Source organism: Acomys russatus, chromosome 15, assembly GCF_903995435.1.
Source record: "Acomys russatus chromosome 15, mAcoRus1.1, whole genome shotgun sequence".
Lineage (NCBI taxonomy): Eukaryota > Metazoa > Chordata > Mammalia > Rodentia > Muridae > Acomys > Acomys russatus.
In genome coordinates this window covers 179677-204691 of record NC_067151.1, presented here as the reverse complement: position 1 = coordinate 204691, position 25015 = coordinate 179677, and the positions used below count along the sequence as shown (strand labels likewise).

General features: G+C 36.8%; 1 protein-coding gene across 2 annotated transcripts in view; it reads right to left on the bottom strand.

Annotated features, from left to right (window-relative positions):
• The window catches only part of Hltf (helicase like transcription factor), a 674625-nt gene that overhangs the window by 639759 nt on the left and 9851 nt on the right, over positions 1-25015 (bottom strand). For both annotated transcript variants that reach the window (XR_007831908.1, XM_051156960.1), the window contains exons 3-13: positions 23837-24003; positions 23129-23262; positions 22133-22230; positions 18844-18918; positions 17404-17595; positions 13988-14083; positions 11511-11577; positions 9698-9791; positions 1067-1146; positions 944-988; positions 60-146 (exon numbers count right to left, since the gene is read on the bottom strand). Coding sequence is in view for 1 of the 2 variants with exons in the window: in XM_051156960.1 (XP_051012917.1) it covers positions 60-146; positions 944-988; positions 1067-1146; positions 9698-9791; positions 11511-11577; positions 13988-14083; positions 17404-17595; positions 18844-18918; positions 22133-22230; positions 23129-23262; positions 23837-24003 (1135 nt within the window). In the remaining variant the exon portion in view is untranslated. The remainder of the gene's footprint in view (positions 1-59; positions 147-943; positions 989-1066; positions 1147-9697; positions 9792-11510; positions 11578-13987; positions 14084-17403; positions 17596-18843; positions 18919-22132; positions 22231-23128; positions 23263-23836; positions 24004-25015) is intronic.

The window sequence follows — 25015 nt, the reverse complement described above, 5'->3', positions numbered from 1 at the left end:
GTTATTGCATTTTTTCATTAAAAAAATAGAGGAAAAGGTAGAAAGCTAGACTTACTGACCTTTACTGAACATTTTCCTTTTTGTTGCAGGGGCAGATGAAGCAAGTGCACGAGCAAACTTTATATCTTCTTTCACCTTAGAGGATCCTGATAAGAAAAATCACTGAATCTTTAAAATTCTTTACTGTGCCTCCTTAGGCACTTTGCGTATTTTGCAACTTGAGAAATTATATTATTAAATAAAAATAACATTGGGTACACGACACTGATGTTTATGACACTAAGCCATCTCTATAACTCAGAGAAATGATGTGACCATGCTCCAACTGTTATGTCCCTTAAAAGACATGGAAGCAGGAACAGACAAATGTAAAGTGGCTCAGCTCTCAGGAAAGCAAGCTCTGCTACTATGAAGCTGACAAATTTCACATCAGTCCAATGGTGATGGAGAAATATAATTTCTCAACTAACCAGAAAGACAGTATGATTTGAATTAATAGGAAGACAAAGCATGTTTCAAAGACGAAGGAAACAAATGATATGCATTCTTTTGTATGTGTATAATATGAATGCTGCCAGGAAGGCACTCAAAACCTGTTCATTGCTGTCCGTGTGTGTGTGTGTGTGTGTGTGTGTGTGTGTGTGTGTGTGTGTGTGTGTGTGTAAAAAAATACAAAGTTTTATTCAAGAAAATGACTTTTGCTTAATGTTTTAAATATTATCCTTAGATGTTCACTTAAATTATTCATTGAATTTGCATCATTTAATTCAACTAACACATATAGTAAGTTCATGAGAAGATCAAGTACAAGGAGTTTTAAAGCAAATTTTAAACCTATTGCTAAAATCTTTCAAGTTAGCAAGATGTCAATTAATGAGGTTTTATTTTCATAATCTTTACATATAGATTATGTAAGAAGTTAGAAGACATATTATATACCTACCTTTTACTCTACTTTTAGTATCTGATTGTGCATTCTTAAGCTTGCCTAGAATGAAACAAAAATAAAAAATGGGTACACTTGGAGATTAGACTATATGACAGAGTATCAAATCAGTAATATTACCTTTCACTTTTTGTGGTAGTTCACTTGTTTCAATTTCCTCTGAGTCACTGCTTTCAGTGTACTGGATGGAAACTCTTCTTCTGAAATTGAAAGGTTCAAAATACAATATAATAAAGCAATATGCTTAAAAATGTAATATAAAAGTCTTTTAACACCCATTTGCTTTATATTTTTTTTTCCAAAAAGTCTTGTATTTGCCAAGCAAAAGACAAATCTGCTAAAAGCTTCTTGCTTTTATGGCCAGAAAGATGCATTTGTAAAATCTAGTACCACTACAGCTACATTTGAAAAGGCATTCCTACAAATGTCAATGTTTAGCAGTTCAACTAAAACATTGATGCAACACTGAAACCAAAAAGAATTGGTAATATGGAAGTAGATATGCAGACCATATGCAGACTGCTAAATTCCTAAGGAAGTAAAGCAAGGACTGTGAGAGCCACTGATCTATGAAAGGAGTGATGACAGAAAAACACAAGCTTCAGTAGCAAAGAACAGGACTATCCCGAGTTGATTCTAAAAATCTCAAGTCCCAACTGGGGCATGCTCCATTCCGAAAAGAGGACTGAGAACAACTAGAGAAGATGGGGACCTCATCTTAGGACAAAAAGAGCTTCAGACAGCCCTACTCTCAGTATAAGGTAATTTATAAGGTAGAAAAAGAAGGGAGGGAAGGCAGACATCTATACAGCCAATATGTATAGCACCTGTGCAACTCCTTAGACAGACAGGGGTAAAGACAAAGACAAAACAAAAAATAAGCCAAACACACAGAAAGTACAACCAGTAACAGACACATCACTGAGAAGATTTTCAGTTCAAACAGACAGGAATTTGAAGGCCCAGGCTCCACATTCATATTGTTTTATTATTTGGCTGGGGTGGGTAGCAAGCCATTTTATTTTATTTTATTTCTTTTTTTTTTTTTTGAGGAATAAAATATTTTATTATTGAAAAATGATTTTGAGGGAGAGGTTTATGCTCTTAGAAGTAGGTAGAGGAGAGAAGAGAGAGCTATATGTGTTACTGTGATTTGGGTGACTTTTTTTTTTTTTTAATTGTATTTTTTTTTATCAATTTATTCTTGTTACATCTCAATGTTTATCCCATCCCTTGTATCCTCCCATTCCTTCCTCTCCCCCCCTCCCCCATTTTCCCATTATTCCCCTCCCCTATGACTGTTCCTGAGGGGGATTACCTCCCCCTGTATATTCTCATAGGGTATCAAGTCTCTTCTTGGCTACCTGCTGTCCTTCCTCTGAGTGCCACCAGGTCTCCCCCTCCAGGGGACATGGTCAAATGTGAGGGACCAGAGTACGTGAGAAAGTCATATCACACTCTCCACTCAACTGTGGAGATTATTCTGACCATTGGCTAGATCTGGGAAGGGGTTTAAAGTTTACCTCCTGTATTGTCCTTGGCTGGTGCCTTAGTTTGAGCGGGACCCCTGGGCCCAAATCTGCCTATCATATTGTTCTACTTGTAGATTTCTAGGACCCTCTGGATCCTTTTATTTTGCTGTTCTCCCATGCGTCTCTCATTTAGAATTCCAATAGGATGCCCTCCCCTCTGTCCCAGTTTCCTGGTAAGTGAAGGCTTTCGTGGGACATGCCCCTTGGGCTAGTATGCAGATATAAGTGAGAATATACCATTTGATTCTTTCTGCTTCTGGGTTAACTCACTCATTATGATCATTTCTAGCTCAATCCATTTATCCACAAATTTCGGGAATTCCTTGTTTTTAATAGCTGAGTAGTATTCCATAGTGTATATGTACCACAGTTTCTTTATCCACTCTTCTACTGAGGGACACTTAGGCTGTTTCCATGTTCTGGCTATTATGAATAAGGCTGCTATGAACATGGTTGAGCAAATTTTCTTGTTGTGTGCTGGAGCATCTTCTGGGTATATTCCAAGGAGAGCAAGCCATTTTAAAAGACCTATGCTGAGTTAGCAGCTTGATGGATCAAAGCTCCCCTCTGCATCATGCAGAACAAGAGTCAGTGAGCTATTCTGAGTCCTGGGATGCAGAATCCTTCTAACAGTGACAGGAGTGGAGGGAGCTCTGATTAGCTTTTCCTCTATTACATAAATGCTAATACAGTCTTACTCAGAATATTTTCTGAGTAAGGAACTAATATCTTAGTATACAATCAACCCTTTTCCCTTTCCCTTTATTCTGCAAAATGACCATAGTTGAAAGAGCTTCTTTTTTTTTTTAAAGATTTATTTATTTTATTTATTATTAATACAGTGTTCTACCTGCATGTACACCCGCAGGCCAGAAGAGGGCATCGGATCACATTACAGATGGTTGTGAGCCACCATGTGGTTGCTGGGAATTGAACTCAGGACCTCTGGAAGAGCAGCCAGTGCTCTTAACCTCTGAGCCATCTCTCCAGCCCAAGAGCTTCTTTTTTATTGCCATTAATATATTTTCATTGTGAGCCTATCCATCAGTTCAGAGTACTGCCATAGTTAGTATTCCAGCCTAAGAGTAAAGCTGGAGACAGTGGGTACTTCCTGGGCCAAAGCTTTCTAGGGGAGAAGGAATTGCAAAAAACAAAGCAAAACAGGAACAAAAAGCCTACCACAGCTTAATCCAACTGTCATCCTTGAACACTGCAAATACTTCAACTGAAAGAATATGGATAATCAAAGCAAAAACCTTGCATAAATTCTACACAGAAACAAACAATCAAAAAAACAGGAATTCTTCAAAAATTATCAACCCCACAGCAATGGGAGCAAATGAAAGGGAATTAGATGAAATCTTAGGTAAAACATGCAAAAGAATATTCATAAAAATGTTTAATGAAGTTAAAGACAATGTAAAAAAGCTTCCAAATAAGTTCAAAGAGAATATAAACAGCAGAATAAAATAAAGAGATAAAGTGGATAAAAGAGGAATTCAATGGGTAAAAATACTGAAAAAGTCAACCCAGAATTTTGAAAATTAAAACTTCAGTAAATCAACCAGGCCTGATGGGACACACTTTTAATCCCAGTACTCAGGAAGCAGAGGCAGGTAGATCTCTGGTCTACAACGGGAGCCCAAGATAGTCAGAGCTACAGAGAAACCCTGTCTCGAAAAAACAAAAACTTCAGTAAATCAAATCAAAAGCTTGCTAAATGCCCCTTCAAAAGATCTATGGAAGACAGAGTATTAGGGCTTGAGGACAAAATGAATACATCAGAACATTCAGAAAATGATAAGGAAAAAAAAATAGTAAGAATGAAAGCAAACTCAGAAGTTCTGAAAGATGGCAAGAGAGAAATACAAGTCACAGATAAAACCAGATCCACCAGAAAAAAACTTATGAACAAAGTGGAAATAGTGTGTTTTCAAGTGTTGAAAGCCAGTAACTGACCACCCAGATTACTATATCCAGGAAAGCTATTCTTCATAATTGAAGAAGAATGTCTCATGATGAACATAAACCAACTACGAAAGATATGTGAAAGAATCTTATACTCTATAGACAAAGATTAACCCATGTAGGGGTGTAGAAAAACAAAACGTATACTAGAAGAGTAAGGAGGGAAGGAATAGGAAAGTGCTAAACACTACACTACACTACAAAAACAGTAAGAGGAGCAGAATAATATACCATTAATTTATAAATGTTAATAGTCTCAGTTCTAAAGGACAGACTTTTAAGATTGGATTTTAAAATGGAACAAATCTATATCCTGCCACCAAGAAACTTACCTTACAAGCAGAAAACCCCACCACCTTAGGATGAAGGAAATGCAAGACCATTCCAAGTAAATGGAAGCAGAAACCATACTTTGAAAATCTCTATTCCAGTAAACTGGAAAATCTAGAAAAATTTCTTGACAAATAGGACCTGCCAAAACTAAAGCAAGAGGATATAAAACTGGCCAACAGATTAATGACATGCAACAATAAAAACAAAAACAAAAACAAAAAAAACTTGGATACATTTAAATAGAGCAGACTAATAAATTCAAAGATAAAAATCCATATACTCATCTCAATAGATGTCTCCAGTCTGTTTTCAAGATAAAAGCCTTGAAGAAACTACAGTATACACAATAGAGTACATAACAGCTTGGACATCACTGATCTAACACAATGTGCTGGCTAGTTTTATGTCAACTTGACACAACCTATAGTAATCTGAGAAGAGAAAACCTCAATTAAATGGCTCCATAAGATCCAGCTGTTGGGCATTTTCTTAATTAGCTACCAATGAAAAGGGCCCAGCCCAGTGTAGGTGATACCATCCCTGGAGCTGGTGGTCCTCTGTTCGACAAGAAAGTGGGCTGAGAAAACCATGAGGAGCAAAAGAGTAAGCAGCACACTTCCGTGGCCTCTGTATCAGTTCCTCCCTTCAAGTTCCTGCCCTGCATGAGTTCCTGTCCTGACTTCCTTTAGTGATAAACAGTGATGTGCAAGTGTAAGCCAAATAAATCCTTTCCTCCTCAGTTTGCTTTCGGTTATCGTCTTTCATCACAGTAACAATAACTCCAATTATGACAGTCACAAAGACAAGTGTGAAGTAATTCATATTCAACAGAACTTATATTTATTTGGTCTGAATTACTTCACTGAGTATAGTTTCAAATATTTTGTTTATTAGTGGAAGTATGTTGGGTGATAGAACACATTAAGGAAAGAGGGACAGTAAATTATGGGTAAAAACAAAGTTAGAAACAGAATGCTAAATACAGATAGAAAGGTGTTATGTGGAAAATAAAGGGGGTAAATCCAAAAGGAAGGGTATATAAAAAGCTACATGGAAACTAGTATCTCATTAGTCAATTAGGGGGAAAAAGTAAAAGGATACCAGAACACATTTAGGAACACTGAGAGCTAAAAGAAGCATGGAATGGAAGAAAAGAGAGTTAACTAAAATGAAAGATCCATGGAAACCCACAAGGTACAGTAAGCTAATTTCAAAATACAACTTTAAAAAAAAAGGCACAAACAGGAATTATCACCCTGCCTGGGTAAATATAACTCACAAATGACATAGGTTATTAAATGAACATCAGAGTTCAAAACATGGGACATATCTCTCTGTGTCAGGGAGGGTCTCCAAAACAACACAGGCTATTGCCACTGCCCTTGGCTTACCCATCATAACAACATAGTAAGACTCTATTGCTAAAGACACACTTTAGCTGTAGGACATGGAGAAATCAATCTCAAACTGATGAGGAAACATCATCCTTGTTGCCCAGCAACAATGATCACGTATGCTACAATACCAACCTACCAACTAAGACATGTCACTAGTGCAGTAGTCATATGTCCATTATGGATAACTCCCTTCATTCTAGCTGGATTTCAGGCCTGCTCCATGGGAGAGTTTCACTCTTGGGAATGTAATCGTGGTCAAAAGTCCAAGACTGGGAAGCTCAAAAGCTCTAAAGTAGAACCTGTTATTGTTTTGTTAAGTGGTTGTGTTGTCAAATTACCTTATAACTATTTGTTTATAACCACAGACATGGGCTATTCTCAATCTCAGTGAGAGAAGATTCTTTTTACAATGGACTGCAGTCAATCTAGATACTCACAACTGATTAAAGTGTTGAAAGTAGGAGACTAAGTGCTCAGCCCTAAATGAAACACCTCTATCGCTCCCTATTCTCTATCAAGGTTCACAAAATGTTGCCCAAGAGGAGGCAAAAACAATGTATGAGCTTGTAGATAGAGAGATGTACTATAAAATGCTATTACATTCATGAACTCTCTGCAACTGTGGTTACCTGAGCACATTCAGAACAGTCAAAGCCCTGGATAGACTGAGGAAGGTTTTCTGCAGGCCACTCCTTCCTATAGAGCTACTAACAGATGATAGCTGCTAGAGGAGAGAGAATAATGTGTTTTTGCTTTTTTGTTTTTTGTTTTTGAGAGTGTGACTATTGTTAGTTAGGCTTGCCATCCTCTAGTAGATGGTGCCATACCCATGAACCTAAGGGCAGTACTAATTAGACTTACTGTTTAAAACAAGAAGAAAAACAAAGGAGGAAAGGAAGGAAGGAAGGAGATGACAACAACATGAAGTTATGAGAGGATAGACTGATGAGGGAATTCAGTTCCCCCAATGGACACATAGGGGGTAGATATGATGATATTTCACTGTGTGCATGTATGAAATTCTCAAGAATGAAAAAAAATATTTTTCTTAAAAGAAGGAAACAAAACAAAACAAATGATGATGAGATGCAAGGGGAAAAGGAGCCCTGTGTACTCCTTTGACTGTATTTTTTTTTAATGTAGAAGTGCTCTGTCTGCATGTTCACCTACTTGCTAGAAGAGGGCACCATATCCTTTTGTAGATGGTTGTGGGCCACCAGCTAGTTGCTGGGGATTGAACTCAGGATGTCTACAAGAGCATGCACTCTTCTTAACTGCAGAGCCATCTCACTGGGCCCAGCTTTGAGAATGTAAACTGGTATGTCCACTGTACAAGCCATACTGTGTCATCAAAAAGCCAAAAATAGAACTATTACACAGCTCAGTTATACCACATCTGCATATACACCCAAGACTGAGTTAACACACTACAGAGATACAAGCATATCAATGCTTATTGTTGCATTACCCACAGCAGCTAAGATATATAGAACTAGGTTTGATGTCCTATCAACATTCAAATGAACAATGAAAAGACATGTGGCATATACAAAAGGTATGTTTTTAGCCATAAAGAAAAATGAAATCATGACATGTACAGGAAAATGGATGGAGTAATTCAGAATCAGAAAGGCAAATATAGTTTCTCTCTTTTTGTGTATCTTGGATTGCACAAAGATACATAAATCCAACTCTCAAAAACTCCCCACACGTATTTACAGAACGTCAAATCAAAGGGATACTGGGGGAAAAAAGATTAGAGTGAAGTGGGGGGAAAAAAGCAGAGAAAGGAAGGAAAGGATGACCGATAGGGTATGGCCGATAAATATGGTCAAAATATTGAAAAAAAATGTCTTTATGAAGCCTACTAGTATGTACAATATATGACAATTTAAAAACAATCTTGATAGACCTTTTGAAAATGAAGAGGGAAAAAAACCTCAATACTCATCAAAGAAAGAGGAAAATATTATATTTCGATTATACTTCATGTAGTAAGTGTTTAAGAATAATGGACTTTGGAATTAGACTACTAAAATTCAAACCCTCATTCTACTAGTAACTTGCTATGACTTTTGGCAAATCACCAAAATATGTCTGTTTCCACACTTGGAAAATGGGAATAAAAATATAACCCATATTATAGCATAGATGTGATTGTATGCAAAAGTCCTAAAAATATCACCATTAGTAAACATATATGTATTGGCTACTGTTTGCATAAATTTTCTTTGCTGTATATCCATTTTCTTTTACCTGATCTACCTAACTGCTATATTACATGGGTTTATGATTAGTTCAGCTTTAAGATTTGGCATTTACATAAGGAAACTCTGGGCAGTGGTGGCAGTCAACACCCCAGAGACAGAGGCAGGTGTTCTCTGAGTTCAAGGCCAGCCTGGTCTACACAGCAAGTTTCAGATCAGCCAGGACTACAAGAGAAACTGTGTCTTGGGGAGGGGCAGTGTGGGGTGGAAAAGGAAACTGAGATAGAGAAATGGTTCAGGGATTAAGTGCATTGGCTCCTCTTCCAGAGGAATGGGCTCAATTTCCCACACTCACATGGCAACTCACAATGTTCTGTAACTTCAGTTTCAAGAGCTCCAGTGCCCTCTTCTATCTGCCTGAGCACCAGCCATACATGTGGGATACATACATACATACATACATACATACACACACACACACATACATACATACACTTACACACAAAGATAATAAATTGAAGACATTTTTGAATAAGAAAAATTTAATAAGCAATGATTTTGAGTTCAGTTCAAATGAGGATTAATGACAGAATCATCAACTAGAGCATATTCTGTGTTTGCAACTTAGGAACTGCTGGTAGATATTTAGACACAAGATCACTTCCATGAGCACTGACGGCAGACCACACAATATAATAAAACCTGATCGCTACACCTAGTTGACAGGGTAAATGAAACTTATAAAATTAACTAATTCAAGGTAAGATCAAACAGGAATTTTATCTTTTATCCAAATTCTCCACAGATTCTAGTTTGTATTAAGAATATAATTGGAGAATTATAAAGAACTTTAATATGGCTTACTTCCATCATTTGGTCACATGACAACAAAACTGAGCAAAGAATGCTGTGCTAAGTCTTCCACACATCCTTTAATTTCATTCCCTAAAATCCAAACAATAAAACCTTGGCCAAAAAAACAAAAATGAAAACAAAAAACTGAAAAACAGTGGGAAAGTGGTAGTGATTATTAAAAATTGATAAGCCACTTTCTATAGATTAATATTACCTTCACTTTTAAAATGAAAAAAAATTAGGGGCAGATTGGCAGTATTTTATAAGAATAAATTCCTTTATATAAAGCAATATTAATTTTCTTTTTAAAAATGAGAACAGTATACTGGCATTATGGTTTACTAACCGCATTTAGAAATGTATTTGAAGTAACTGAAATAGAGTACTCTCTTCTTCTTACAAGAAAGCAGTGGAAGAATGTAAGCAAATATGTCATATGGTTAAACCCCATCACTTTACCTTTTAGGGCAGAAACTAGACAATTCTGACATAAGACAATTACTCTTCTCCTGAATATCTGAAACACTGGGTTCTCCATGACACGTAGATGCTTCTGTTATTAATAAATAAATAAATAAATAAATAAATAAATAAATAAAAACAGAATTATCAAATTGAGTTAAAATAGAGTTAAAAAACCTCTGTGAAAAGTTTACATTTTTCCATAACCAATCTTGAGCTTTACTGATTTTACTCCTTTTAAGCCCTATCAAACTCCTTCTACATTTCTCCTAAACTAGTATTTTCCCATTGGGAACTACCTTCAGTTTTTAATGAGCCAATAAATACGTGTTTTATCCAAAGCTGAATTTACTTCTGTATCACACACACACACACACAGACACACACACACACATGGAGGGTAGACAGACACTGATAGATGGTTATAAATCTGTATTTCCATCAACAAGCAACCTTTCTTACCACTGTTCAGTCCTCCTCCCAGGCTTGCAATACACTATTCCTGCCCTAAATTCAAACTAATTTTTCTTCCCAGAGAACTTTATTAAATTATTATCTAGTATAGGCCAATTTTCCTACCTTTCCCCAACTACCACTTGCTATGTATTCATTAAGAATATTAACTTACATAGTTATGCTTAAATTCTCATTTCCTCCCACAAATTTAACAATTATTCTCACCCCTATATCCAAATATCTTCCTACCATTAAAAAGAAAAAAAAAGACACTCATTTCTACTTTCAGAATGTTTTCTAGTCCTCACTGCTACCCCAGTGTTACTACCAGTTCTTCACACACTCATCTATGATACCAACAGCCTTGCTCTGCTGCAACCTGGCTTCAGAAATTAAAGTATAACACTCATGACTGCTAAAATCACAGGTCTCTTCTCTCTTTGACTTCAGAGTTGGTTTTAATTTATCTTTCTAGGTTTCTTTGCTTTTAACTAAGCAACTGCATTGTAAATACAATGAAGTTCTAAAATAGAATATTATTTTTTTTTCTTTAAAAATTTTTTATTAAAGTTTATTCAGATTATATCCCAAATGTCATCCCCTCACTTGTATCTTCTAGTTCCTACCTTCCCTCCAATTCCACCCTATTCCCCTCCCTTAGACCTCCGACAGAAGGGGACCTCCTACCCCACCATATAAACCACAGCCTATCAGGCCTCTTCCAGATAACCGGCTTCCCCTTCCTCAGTGTGTGCGCCACCCACAGGGCCTCCACACCAAGGGGAAGTAATCAAATAGGGTGGCACCAGAATTCATGTCAGAGGCAGTCCCTCCTCCCTCCACAACCATGGAGAATGAGCTGTCCATTGGCTATACCTGAATAGAAGGTCTAGGTTTACTGCATACATTGTTCGTGGCTGGTGCAACAGTTCGTGCAGGGCTTCTTGGGTTCAGATCCGCTAGTCTTGATTGTCTCCTTGTGGGACTCCTGAACCCTCTGTGTCCTTCCATTGCCCCCATTCTTTCATACCACTCTTAGTGTTCCACCCAGAGTCCACCAAGGAGTCCCAGCATCTGTCCCAATCCCCAGCTAGGTGGAATCTCTCAGAGGACATCTATTGTTTTTTAAATAAATCTTTTTCTCAATGAAAAACATTTTTCTCCTAACTTTTCTAACTGATATACTAATAACCAATCAAATTATTTTGCCAAAACCTTTCCTGATTACCAATCCTCACAAGGTTCTTTATAAAAACAATCGTAAATTTTTGTATATTACAAAACCGAAAATAGAATTCTCTATGGTGAAAAAAATCCATGAAGTGGTCAGACCATATTCACAACTAAAACTTACCTGTGTGTCCATCTGCCTTTTTGTCCGTATTATTTTCTCTGTGTTTAATGGTCTTATCCTTATATTCCTATGTAAAAAGGCATTTTTTAATGGGATATCAGTTTTAAATGATGTTAAGATACATATTGTTTTATATTGCTTTACTTTACATAATGAAGACTACTTTTAAAATGCTACCAGATTTTGGAACAATGGTAATGAGGTTAAAAAGGTAAAAAAAAAAATATACAGACTGATTTAAAGTGTTTTCATTGGTATCTAAAAAATGAAAATTATGAGAAGCTTCATTCCTACTAAGCAGAGATCACTATCATCAAGCTACGAGCCCTGCAATGCAACCTACTATAAGGACACACACTCCAGATATACTAGTACTATGGTAACACAGATGTTGTTACAGTAACCAACTACTTTCTAATATTGGATTTAAGGCCCACTCCATAAAACAGAACTCATACCTGGCATTGCTAAAATGGCCCAGAAACTAAGACTAGATAGTTCATGGGACTAAAAGAAAACCTGCTACTATTATGCTACTAAAAGAACAAAACAACAAAACAAGTCTTAGTGACATATTTTTACAGCCATAGGTTTTTACACTCATTTTCAAGTCTCATTAGAGAGGCTTCCTCCTGTAGTAGGTGGAAATAATCAGATACGAAACTACAGAAACATACAGAAAATGGAGGATTCAGCCCCAAATGGGATATCTTTATCAAATCTCTCCCCCTCAAGGCTCAGGATCTACTCAGAAGAGTAGACAGAACTATTTTAAGAGCCAGATGACCCCCCAAGAAAACACCACTTTCTAGGCACAACAGGACCGCAGCACATACGAACTCACAGAGACTGTGGCTGTACACATAACACCTATGCAATGCAAGCTTAAGGCAGACAAAAACCCCAGCATGGGGAAGAGCAATAGGCACAAAGTCTCAACCCTACACAAGAAGCTATTTCCAACTAATACCTGTTGGGAAAGAGAAAATCAGTTTCCTCCAATAAAGTGATACTGGGTATATAAACCATACTGGAGGACAGACCCCATGATCAGAAATAGTTGGCTAACACAAAAGGGACTCCATCTTTTTATGCATCTTTTTCAGTGTGTTGTTAAGGCAGCTTTTTCTTTTTAGGTTTTTCCCCTTACACAACCCCCATGCCCATCCCCTTTTATTATGTTTTTTGTTTTCTTTTAAGAAAAGAACATGGCCGGGTATGGTGGCACACGCCTTTAATCCCAGCACTCGGGAGGCAGAGGCAGGTGGATTGCTATGAGTTTGAGGCCGGCCTGGTCTACAAAGTGAGTCCAGGACAGCCAAGGCTAATACAGAGAGACCTTGTCTCAAAAAAACCAAAAAAAAAAAAAAAAAAAAAAAAAAAAAGAGAGAGAGAGAGAGAGAGAAAGAACATGAAGTTGGGTAGATAGGGAAGTAGAAATGATTTTGTATACATTTTTAAAAAACAGCTATCTAATTATATATGCTGACATTTGCTTAAAATATTAGAAAACAGCAATGAATGTAATCTCCCACTATACTAAAACAAAACAAAACAACAAGAACAAAACGCCACATTGACAACTAGTTCTTATCTTTCCAAATGAACACACACAAAACAAACATTTAAATTACATTATTGTGAAAAAATTTATGAGGTGAGATTTATGCTAGAATAAAAAACTGCCACACTAAAATTTTAAAACATGATACACTATTCAGTAAAAAAAAAATGTATCTACCATTAGGCTGCTATTACCATACTCTCTTTTCTGGAATTCCCAAAGCTGACAAGAAACAGCAGGAGTATTTATAGAAAAAACAAACAAATAAACCCAAAGCCAAAAAACAAACACAAAACTAAATTAATTTTAAGTCTCAATAAAAGAAAAGATTTTTTTACGTATCAATAAACAGGTCAAAGGAAAGCAGAGTACATGAAAATTAAAACATAGAAAGCATCTCGGTGCTGTTTCCTAACTCAGCTACTGCTTTACTGCCATGCCTACAGCCATCTTCCCCACCACTAATTAGTTGCTGTTTTTTATGTTACCTTGGTCCTTGGACACAGTGATCTTCACAGGAATAGAACAGGAACTAGGACAGATATGGCACTTATATTCTTTTTGTTTCTTACTTATGTTTTCTGGGCTTTTTAAAAATTTGTTTTTGTTGTAGTAGTTGTTGTTTTGAAATAGGGTCTTCCTGTCTTACTATGTAGCCCTGCCGGCTTAGACCTCACTGTGAAGACCAGAATGGCCTCAAACTCAGTGATCCACCCATTTCTGTCCCTTGAGTACTGAGATTAAAAACATGCAACATAACAAAACTTGGTATTTATACTTTTATAAGCACCATTATAAATACTGGTTAAAAACATTAATCATATTTCAAAAAGATCAGCTTTTACTGGTTGTCAATTATTTTGAGTGAGATAGAAAGCTCTATAGAAGTTCACAGAACACACCCTTACTTTACCTTTCTTGGCTGATTCTTCTTGCCTCTTTTACCAAGAAGAGGCCTGCCATCCTCAAAGTTCGTAAGAATTACAGCAATGGCAGTAAGAGTTTTGCCCTTTAAAATATTTTTAAAAGACAAATGGTCAGATTATAAAACCCATTTAGAATACATTTCAAAACCAACCCTAAACTAATAAAATACTATCAGTCAAATCCACCACATGAATGATTAATAAATAATACAACTGTTAAGTAAATATTTCAGTTAGTTAAGAAATTTTTTTCTTATACTTTATTATAAGTTCCTAATGAAACTAACATTAACACCTAGTTCCAATGAACCTCAGAGCTGATTTAAAATAATTAGAAAGTCTAACATGTATATGAAGACATTTTAATTATTTTCAATAGTAGGATTCACAGTAATACAGAAATAAAACTAGCAATTTTAAAGCAGGCCTCAAAGACTGGTCTTTTCATACCCTTTCAGGAATATAAGATCAAAATTATTTGTATGTGTGTAGGTGCATATGTGAGTATAAATATGTATGGATGCCAGCGAAATATTTTTGTATCAGTCCTCAGACACTGTAACCCCATCTCTGCCTTTTTTTTTTTTTTAATTATAATCACATCATCATCTCCCTCCAAACCTTCCCGTAACCACTCCCCTCCTTGCCCCCTTTGCTCTTTCAAATTCATGGTCTCTTTTTCCATTAATTATTGTTACTTGCATATATACATGCACTCATACACTATTTTTACTTCAAGTAAAAATAAATTAGTAACAGTCATTGTTAATGACTGTCTAGGATGCATTTTCTTTAAAGTAACCAATGTAAGGTCTAGGGCATTGTCATTAAGGAAAACAAAAGGATATTTGTTGTCAGAGTTAATATCTATTTTCAATCAAAAGTTACAAAATATGTATATTATAGTATGACTAAAGCAACTGCCAAAACTATAACCATGTTTCTCATAAGTTTAGTGGTAAAGGTAGACTATAAGGTTTCAACACTGTATGATGAAATTCTATGTGACAGATCTACAACTTCCCAATAAGCAAGCCTGATCATAAAATCACTTACAGGTGAAAAATTCAATGTACAATGTGCATGAATAGATATTAATGATAGTAAATAATTAAGTTCAGTATCATTACCTAGTGTTTAGTACCTTTAATGAATATAGTCTTGGACTTTAGTATTTTATCAAAGATATCTAAAATTATCTTTAAAATTTTTTAAATACTTGTGACATTAATACTGACTGTCAACTTGACAGAAACTACAATCTCCTGAGAGACAAACCTCTGAGATATGTCTGTAATGAAGTTTCTAGATGAGGTTAATGAGGTAGGATGAACTACTATTAACTGTGTGACACCATTCTATAGCCTGGGGTTGATGATCAGCATCAATTTCTCTCTGACTCTTGAACACAGGCACAATGTGACCATCACTTAAATCTCTGCCCCTGTACCTCCTCCGTGATGGACCATATCTCCCAGAACTGAAAGTCAAAAAATAAATATTTCTTCCTAAAGTTAGATATGATACACAGTGATATGAAAAAGCAACTAATAGTACAACAGTATTTATAGTATCTGAAAGAAAAATCAATACAATCCCAACACATCAAATAAAGTAACAATATGACAGTTCAGCTACCATTTTTTTCACCTAAGCAGCAAAACAATCTGAAAACTAACCAGTGACAGCCTTCTCATAAATGGCGCTATTGTTTACAATTGTCTTTAAAATGTGGTACCTACACAAGTTCATTTTTTCTTTTTCTTTATTTTTTTTGACTATTGTTCCTTTTCAGTATTTAAAAACTATTCAATATAATGACTAATATGTAAATGTTGTAGAGCTCCATGTGACAGCTCTATGACCAAACCCACAGAAATGGCAATGATAACCAGTCACAAATGTCTACCATGTTGCATAACCAGTATTTGTGCTAAAATATGATTTCAAATAATACTGTCCTGTTTTCTCCCATAGAAAAGCTATTACTAAAGATACCAAGAGGAGTCAGAGGTGTAGGCCAATATGCAGGACACATTCCTAACATGGCTGAATCCCAAGATGGAGAAAAGGAACAAAGGAAAGGGGGCAGAACAAAAGAACCAGAGGTCTGGGGAGTCAAGATTTGGTCCTACTATTTGATTCTAACTAGGGAACCTTAGCATTAACAAGAGTATAGCCCCTGGAAATGGGGATGGATACTACTAGAAGAGTGACCTAGCTACAGTCATGTCAATGTCACTGCCCATCATGTCCTCACTCTACTTGGGATGTCTGCGGAGCACCTCAGTATGAGCTGAAGAATAGGTCTAACTCCATCTCTTTAGCTTACCGTTTTCTTGTTTTGCACTAAGAAGACTGTTCTTGGAGATAACAGCACTTTTTTTTGTCCTCTTCCCATGTCTTCCCATGCCTTCCCATGCCTATTAGTTCTTAGCCCATTCCCTGGCCCACTCTCATGGTCTATTTTATTACAGCCACATTTTGAACTTGTTATGGTCCAGTCTAATTTGTTGTCACCACATCTGTCTTGTTTCTTGTGGCTATCATGTGACTTCTCAAGGCTCCTGCCTGACTCTTCATTAGTCTGGTCAAACTTTTCATTTCCTCCATTACTGTTTCTAACCTCTGCAGACCTAGTAACACTGAAGTTGGAGTTACACAGAGAACCATGATAGGAGGCCAGTGTGTATATTCTAGTAGTAAGGGAGCCTATAGGAAGGAACAGCCATCTTGTCCTAGCTTAGCTAGGACACCTCCAACCAGATAACCTCAAAGTCTAGAGGATCATCAAGCAAAACCGTGAAAATGTTTTTATCCTCTGGTTTTGCTCCAGGTATCTTAGGATGCCTCTCTTTGGCAAGCAGGTCTGCAACAGAAGCATAGCAATTAACAAATAGGCCAGTATAGCAATATGAGTTAGACTATTGCTTCCTCTTGTTATCAATATTACTGCTACTATCAAAGAACTTCTTTCTTAAAGCAGAAAATGAAGTTCAGGTTCCCCAGTTGGATGTTACTGGGTCTTACTTTCCTTTCTACTTTTTTTTTTTTTTTTTTTTGCAATGATGGGGACTGAGCTCACTATCACTGACTTTTTAAAAACCCTAGAAAAGACAGACAGGTTGCCCTGAATTCCAGTAAGTAAAGAAAAATGGGAATATATGCTTATATACTCATTAATATTGATATATTCTGTTACTCATATTTAACTATTCTTTGTTATTTGTTCCATCTATCTGTTTCCTAGAAAAGCCCATTTTTAAAGGAAAAATGTACTTTCTATCTAAATTGAAAGCAAAACCTAGTCCTAAGCTAGCACCTATGTTTCATGTTAAAATTTTTTTCTACAAAATCATAATTGTAAAGTAAGATTTTTTTAACTATAGAAAAACAAAATTACCAAACCCATATCATCAGCTAAAATCCCTCCATGGACATTTTCTGGTCGTTCCTTCTCAGAAAAATTTGTTATTGTGTTATAATATAAGTCATTTCGCTGTTCCCAGAATGGTGGAAGTTCTTTGCTGTTCTCTCGTGAAATCATCCAAGCTAGAGCTTGTTTTTGGTGAGGAAGCAATGGTGTTTCAATAGCCTACAAATACAACATCATAAAGAGAAATATAGTCAGTCTTTTCTCTTTTCATATGCAGAACCTAAAAGAGTTAAATTGTTACAGTTTGAATGTATAAATTACCAAGATAGTTAATGCTAAAGCTTTACATTTAAAACACTGGTTTACATTTTTTTAGTGTCAGAGGCAGTATATCTGTACTGTGGCTTAGCAGAGCCAAGCAGCCAGTCCTTAGGCTGATCTTTGAGCTGTCAACCCCTGCTGAGATGATCCATCGTGCTGCTTAAGGTGCTGAACCTTTGGGAGAGGAGCTTTGGAGTTTTGCTGTGCCTTTTCTGCTTGCCTAGGGGACTATAGGAGGCAGCTCACAACAAGAAACCTGGTGTGTTTTTAGTATATATGGTGCACTCTGTTGCAATAAAGTGGAGCCCTGATTGGACATTTCGTCTTCGCTTTCATATCTCTATGTGGCTCTGTTCTTTTCTCTTCAATCTACACCCCCTTTTTCAGGTGGTCCCTGGTTTGAAATGTCCCACAGGCCAGGAATTTTAGTTCATTTTATTTTTCTGGATATCAACCCCGACACAGACATGAAGGTGGCAGAGATCTCTCCAATGTTATGAACCATCTTTGCAGTCCATTAACTGCTTCCATTTCCATGCAGAAGCTTTTTAATATTATGCAATACCATTGGTCAGTTCCAGAAATTATTTCTTGAGTTATTGGAATACTTTTTTGAAAGAACTTATCTATTAGTAAATGAGTAAATGAAGAAAACAGACGTTTCTCAAAAGACAAAATAGAGATAGTCAAAAGATATGTGAAAGTGTGCTCACTGTCCTTAGCAACCAGGGACCTGTAGCTCAAAACTGCACTAGAATCCACCTCACCTTTGTGAGAATAGCTGTCATTTTAAAAATAAGCAGTAAATGCTCACGAGCACTCAGGAGAGAGACAACTTTTATACAACGTTAGTGGAAGTGTAAGCTAGTGCAACACTACAGAAATCAATACGAAGGTTCCTAGAAAACTATCAATACAACTACCATGGAATCCAGCTGTATTATCCTGGGAATATTCTCACAGGACTACGAGTAAGCAAACTACAAAGACATCTGCTCTTTCAAGTTTAATGTGGCATTAAAACAGCACCATCAGCAGCAGACAATTAGCCTAAGTGCCCATCAATAAATAAGTAATGAGAAATGTCTTTATAAAACTTTGTACAACATATACAGAAATAAGTTTTTAAATATATAGGTTCAATACCTCAGATGGTTCCATTTCATTAGTTTTATCATCTTCTTTTAAATCTTCAAATAATTTGTCAAATTCTGTTTTGAGCTACAATTAAAAAATAAATATTGAGCAAACCAATTAAAGTGAAAATTGCATGTTAGTCATAGATTTCAAATCATTTCACTGAACAAGTCAAATGCATATAATAAGTACCTGAGATACTAAACTACTCTTTGAAAAACAGTATAAGGTGACTTTTCTATAGAAGTAAAAGTACTCATTTCAGAGTTAAATATAAGAGTTAAAGAGAACCAGGGAAATAGCCTGCTATAAGAGCACTGACCGAAGCATTGAGGCCCAATCCTAACGCTACTGAAAGGACAGTGGTGAAGCTCCAAGGTGCCAGTCATAGTCCTATCACAAATGACCCTGAATGTTTAGTTGGAGAGCTATGGCCTGTGTCTTACTTTCATAAAATCAAGAACATGAAATAAATTATATGGCCAAGGTTCTTTCCACCATTAGATCTCATTAGCACTGAAACTATTTTGGGAGACTTACTAGACACTTCTAACTTGCTGTTCTACAAAATGTTAGGCTAACAGGATAATTTCATTATTAGGCTAATTTAGTTGATCATTAAAATTGATCTGGTTCAGTTTTAAAGCAACTTATACTTTACATATTATAATTCCTTTTGCAAATTCACGTATGAATATAGAGAAAGACATCACGCCAGCTTAATAGAGGTGGCCTACGGCTTGCCCACAAGGCATAGGCTCATGTCCTTTCAACATGTAGGGAAACCTACAATTGGGAAACAAAAAGAATACCACTAGTGGATAAAAGGATATAAAATGCTTTAATGTTATTGGCTAAAATGATACACTGATAAAATGTTTTAATGTTATTGTCTAAATAATGTATATTAACATTAACAAACACTATTTTTTTTTTCAGAGTACCTTGATATAACAACTGGATTAATTACTGGACTACAATTTAGGCAAAATTAGAAAGAATAATACCAAAAATTTTAAGTTTTTAAGATTATATTTACATTCTTACTGAAAAGAGAGAATAGTTTTCACATTCTAATGTTTTTTATTACTACTTTGGACATTCTGAAATTTTCAAATAAAAAAATTACAGATATAGCCATATTCATTATTTTATGTATATATAATTGTATATGAATCCTCCCTTCTTTTCATAGATCTAGCTAAACAAAAATATAGTCACACAATGGTTATGTCTATACTGAGCCTATATATATACATTTCCCTTGTCATCATTCCTTAAAAAATATAGTATAATTACTGTAGGGGCTGCAGCAGGGACCAGAACAAGGCCCCACTGTGGAGATAGATGCACACACACACACTCACACACAGAGGCATACTCATGTAGAGATTACTCAACTGTCCCTGTCGCTGCTGCTACTGCTGCTGCTGCCGCCGCCATGGCCATGTGGCTATGCTGATCAAGGCTGCTACCACCTCAGCAGAGATGGCCCGGAGCCTCAGTATTCTGCTGCCTTGGCCATGGCCACCTCCACAGTGGAGAAAGGCAGAGCTGAGCCTAACACCATCCCACGTCCCTCCTCCCAATGTGAAAGCTATGGTGCCCTGCCTCAAACCTCAGCCCAGGGCAGCAATAGTAGTCTGCCCCAAAGCCCTGGCAGTCCACCCCCAAGCCACAACAGCCCACCTCCAAGCTGTCTCCCCAACTCCCTCACCCTCACCTGTGACAGGATACCTTCCCCAAGCTGTGAGGAGCCCAATGTATCACTACCCCTAAGAGTTATGAGCAGCAAGCTACTAAAATGTAAAATTGCTCACTGCCAGTCCTCTTTCTTGCTTCAGGGCAGTCAGCCCATTCTTCCTGCCCTGGGGCTGTGGAGACACAAAATGGCTAAGCTTCTGTCAGCTTTCCATGGTGACTATTCCCAGTTCAGACAATTGCTCTATGAAAACCAGACACCTTTCCTGCCTCAGAAATCCTGCTGCCACTACCATGGGAGCTGTCCATGATGAAGACAACCTTTCCTGCTTCAGCCTACTGCCTTCCCAATGGACTTTTTGTTAAGTTTTGGACACACTGTGAACTTTATTACCCCTCAGGGCAGAAAAGTGGCTAGACCTCTGTCTGAGAAAGCTGCAGTAGCCCAGCCCAGGTCATCCCCTACCCCAACCTGAGACCTCTGTAACTGCCATCTCCAGCCCCTCAGTAGGACACATCCCAGACTATGCTAATTTGGGATGAGAAGTCTGGATAAAACCCCACCAATCCCTGAGCTTCTCCCAACTCAAACTTGAAATCTCTCCAATCCACACTCTGGAAATCCCTGTCCCAGAAATTTCCACCCCCTAAGAAAAGCTACCTAAATGCTTTGTCTACCCAGTTCGCTGCTGTCTTCTCCCAAGTGCAGAGGCAGCCACTCCTGGATTCGTGCCTCCTCTCCTGGATTCATCTCTCCAATCTCTTTTAATAGATTTACTGCCTGCTGTGACTCTCTTGCCAGAAGAAGAATAGGAGGAAGAAGAGAAAAATGAAGAAGTGGAGCTCAGGCTCCAAGGCCCCTCAGTTCTTCAGTGCTTAGGGGCAATCCCTACCTGGGAGCTGCATCACCTCTGTTGAGGAGGTCTCCACTCAGAGCTGTGAGGTTCCTGGGCTCCCCTGCCTTAGGATACCCTTGGAACACTGTCCCACCTCAGGGCTGGGATACCTTCCCAGTTCTTGGGAGTTGTGGACACCTTTCCACCCGATTACCAGAAGGGAGGCCACCCACCCCAACCCACACAACCACTACTATATATCTTTTATACTTATAGCAAATACTATAATTAATTTAGAAACTTTAAAAATATAAGGATGGGCAGTGATTCTATTAAAAAACGTCATTTTATATAAGAGACTAGAGGCTTCCAGTTTCTGTGAATTAAAAGAGACGACTGTGTTCCTTATCACTATTTTTTAAATTATGTTTGCAAATGAGTATCTACATTCAATTGTTTTCTATAATAGTTTTCATTATAATTTTAACAACGCACCTAAAGAACACTAAGACTAGCACATAAATATTTTACCCTATCCTTGTAAACAGCAGGCTTTATCACTAAAAATTTAAATTACAATATAAAATAAAAGGAAAACTGAGGCAAGTATGGTAACAAACATTTTTAATTCCAGTATGTAAGAGTCAGAGCAGGAAGACCAGAAGTTCAAGGCCAGTCTCAGTTATATAGTGATTTTGAGGTAAACCTACATGAGATGTGGACTTAAGAAAAAAAGCAACAAACAACAATAAAAAGCTTACCTGTTCAGCTGTCATCTGTACTGGAACATGAACTGGTGTACTATAGCTTGGTCCAGCTCTTCCAGAGCACCAACCATTCTCCAAACTTACTCCTAAAGCTATTGTTCCCAAACGGAAATAACAAAAATAACAAACAATATTAAAATTTCCCACAGACCTGGGTGTGTAGCTCAGTGACAGAGGACTTGCCTAGCATGGATAGTTCCCAGAATTGTAAAGAACATAGAAAATGAAACAAAACAATGCATATAAGTGTTCTGCCACTGAACTATATCCCAAGATGTAAACATATGTTAAAGCTAAATACTAAATCATCCCCTTCAAAATCCTCACATTGTTGAAATAACTACATAGTGTTAAAACAAATTCCAACCAAACATTTTCTAAAAAGATTTATTTATCATTTTGTATACAGTTTCTGCCTACATGCCAGAAGAGGGCATCAAATCTCATTGTAGATGGGTGTGAGCCACCATGTGGTTGCTGGGAACTGAACTCAACACGTTGGAGGAGCAGCCAGGGCTCTTAAATTCTGAGTCAAATTCTTTTTCATTCCCTATTGACCTATTTTTCCTGCCTAAAACTTATAAAAACAAATGTTTAAAATGAGGAATTACATTGACATTAGGGAAAATTAAACAGGGAACATTGACTCTCCTTGTTTATTTTTGTGTGTAGATTAATCTATAGATACAAGCGTATAGCTTTATATTTGGACACATAATAGTGGGCCCATAAGATTAATTATTTTATTTTGATGAGTAGCCTATGATGGTTACACAATGATGAAATCAGAATGATACTGTCCTCTTGTTAAATGACACATAACTGTATTTCAACAGAAATATAAAAGGAAAAGTCAGTAATCTCTTCAAAAGATTACCAAAAGGGAAACAATGTTATAACTTGGAGCATTTTTCACAAATTAGTTTGGCCAATCAAACTGAAAGAGACTAATTAATTTACAATCCCTGCGTCTTACAATATCAAACTTACTTTTTGGTGGGGAACTCAATTTCAATCCATGTTTCTTCAACTGGTCTAAAACCACTTTTCTATTTTCTTCTTTTCCCCAAAAAGTCATATGAAGAGGCATTGTAAAAGTATTACTTGCACCAAAAGGCACTACCCTATTATAATAAGGGGAAAACATGAGAAATTGAAAGTTATTTTTAAGCTAATTCTAAATGTTAAATATACCACTCAAACATAGAACTATAAAACAAGAAAGGGTTATTTAAGCAAATTTGAAAAACTGAAAAGGAAATAAAACTAACAATCATGTTAGTGCACACCTCTAATTCCAATACTCAGGGAGCTAAGAAAGGGTTGGGAGTTCAAGGCCTGGTTGTACTGCCAAGACCCCACCATCATGAAGTGCCTGTGGTAATTAATGCATGCCTGTCAATTCCAGCACACAGGAAGAGTCTGAAGCTGGAAGATTACCATGAGCTCAAGCTGGGTACTATAACAAGAACCAGGATATACTCGCTAATACGTAAATCTATGTCATTTTTTTCTCCATGGTAATAATATAATAGGAAAATGAGATGACAGCTGTTTGATGGTTGTATAGGGAAAGCAGAGAAGAAAACTGAACACATCTAAAAGTACACTGATGCCATGACATTTCTAGAGGCTCAGGAAATACTAACATATTCAAAGAGGACTAAAAACTAATTATTAAGGACAAACCAACATTACCCTTCTACTTGTGCCAATTTGTTGTCCATGATATAGGCCAAGGCAGCTGCAAGATCTCTCTTTAAATGGCCAACCTGAGTTCCATTCACATTATTTACTTTAATAGCATTCTTATCATAAGGATTATTAGGTTCTCGTTGTAAAGCAACCATTTCATTATTATTTACCTAGTAAACATAAGGAAGACATAGAATAATAATTAAGTAATAGCTTCACTTAATTGTACTATTTCTAGAATTTCCATTCATGCATTATTATTAGTTTTTTCTTTGTTTTTGTTTGCTTGCTTGATACAGGGTCTCACTTATCCAAGGCCAGCCTCAAATCTGTCTTGTGGCGAAAGATGATCTTACTGATGATTGTACTAATGTTTGCTCTTTCTGCCTCTACCTCCTGAGGGCTGAGATTATAAGTATGCATCACCACTCTCAGTTTATATTGTGTAGGAGAAAGTACCCAAGTTTTGGTAAAGACTGCAAAGCAATCTACCAACTGAGCCACAGTGTCAACTCAAACTAGAAATATTATGAAATATACCTTAAAATGATTATTCTATTCTACTTTCTAATTTATAATCATAAGGAAGCTAATAAATCCTCAAGATCTGAAAAGTACCGTCAAGTCTACCTTGAAGATTCATACTTTACATTTTTCAAGGCAGCTAATCTCTGGATATATGTGCTCAGGTATAGTTGAGTAACTTGTCCATGTACATATTTATTCGCTACAGCTAGAACATGGAAAAAGGCTATATGTCCATCAGCTGCTATGGAGTGAAAATGTGGCACCTATATACAAAGGGATTTTATTTAGCTATTAAAAAAATTAAATTTGCAGGTCAACATATGGACCCAGAAAACACTACACTAAGTGAAGTAACCCAGACCCAGAGATACAAATATCACATGTTCTCAATCACATGTGGACCTTGGTGTCAAATCTTTAGGTGTGCATGTTTAATTTTTGAAGCACCTGTACTATCAAGGAAACCAAAAAGGGACAATGAAAGGAGGGGCTTAAGGGTGGAAGGAAGAAGTCAGGTGATATGAAGGGAAACAGGGAAATCCGGAGATTTAGGTGGGAGAGGGATGAGAGGTTAGAGCAGAGGAAGGGTTAGGGGAGAGATAATTAACATGAAAAAAAAATACAGAAATCATAAATATTGTATGGGTGTGCGTG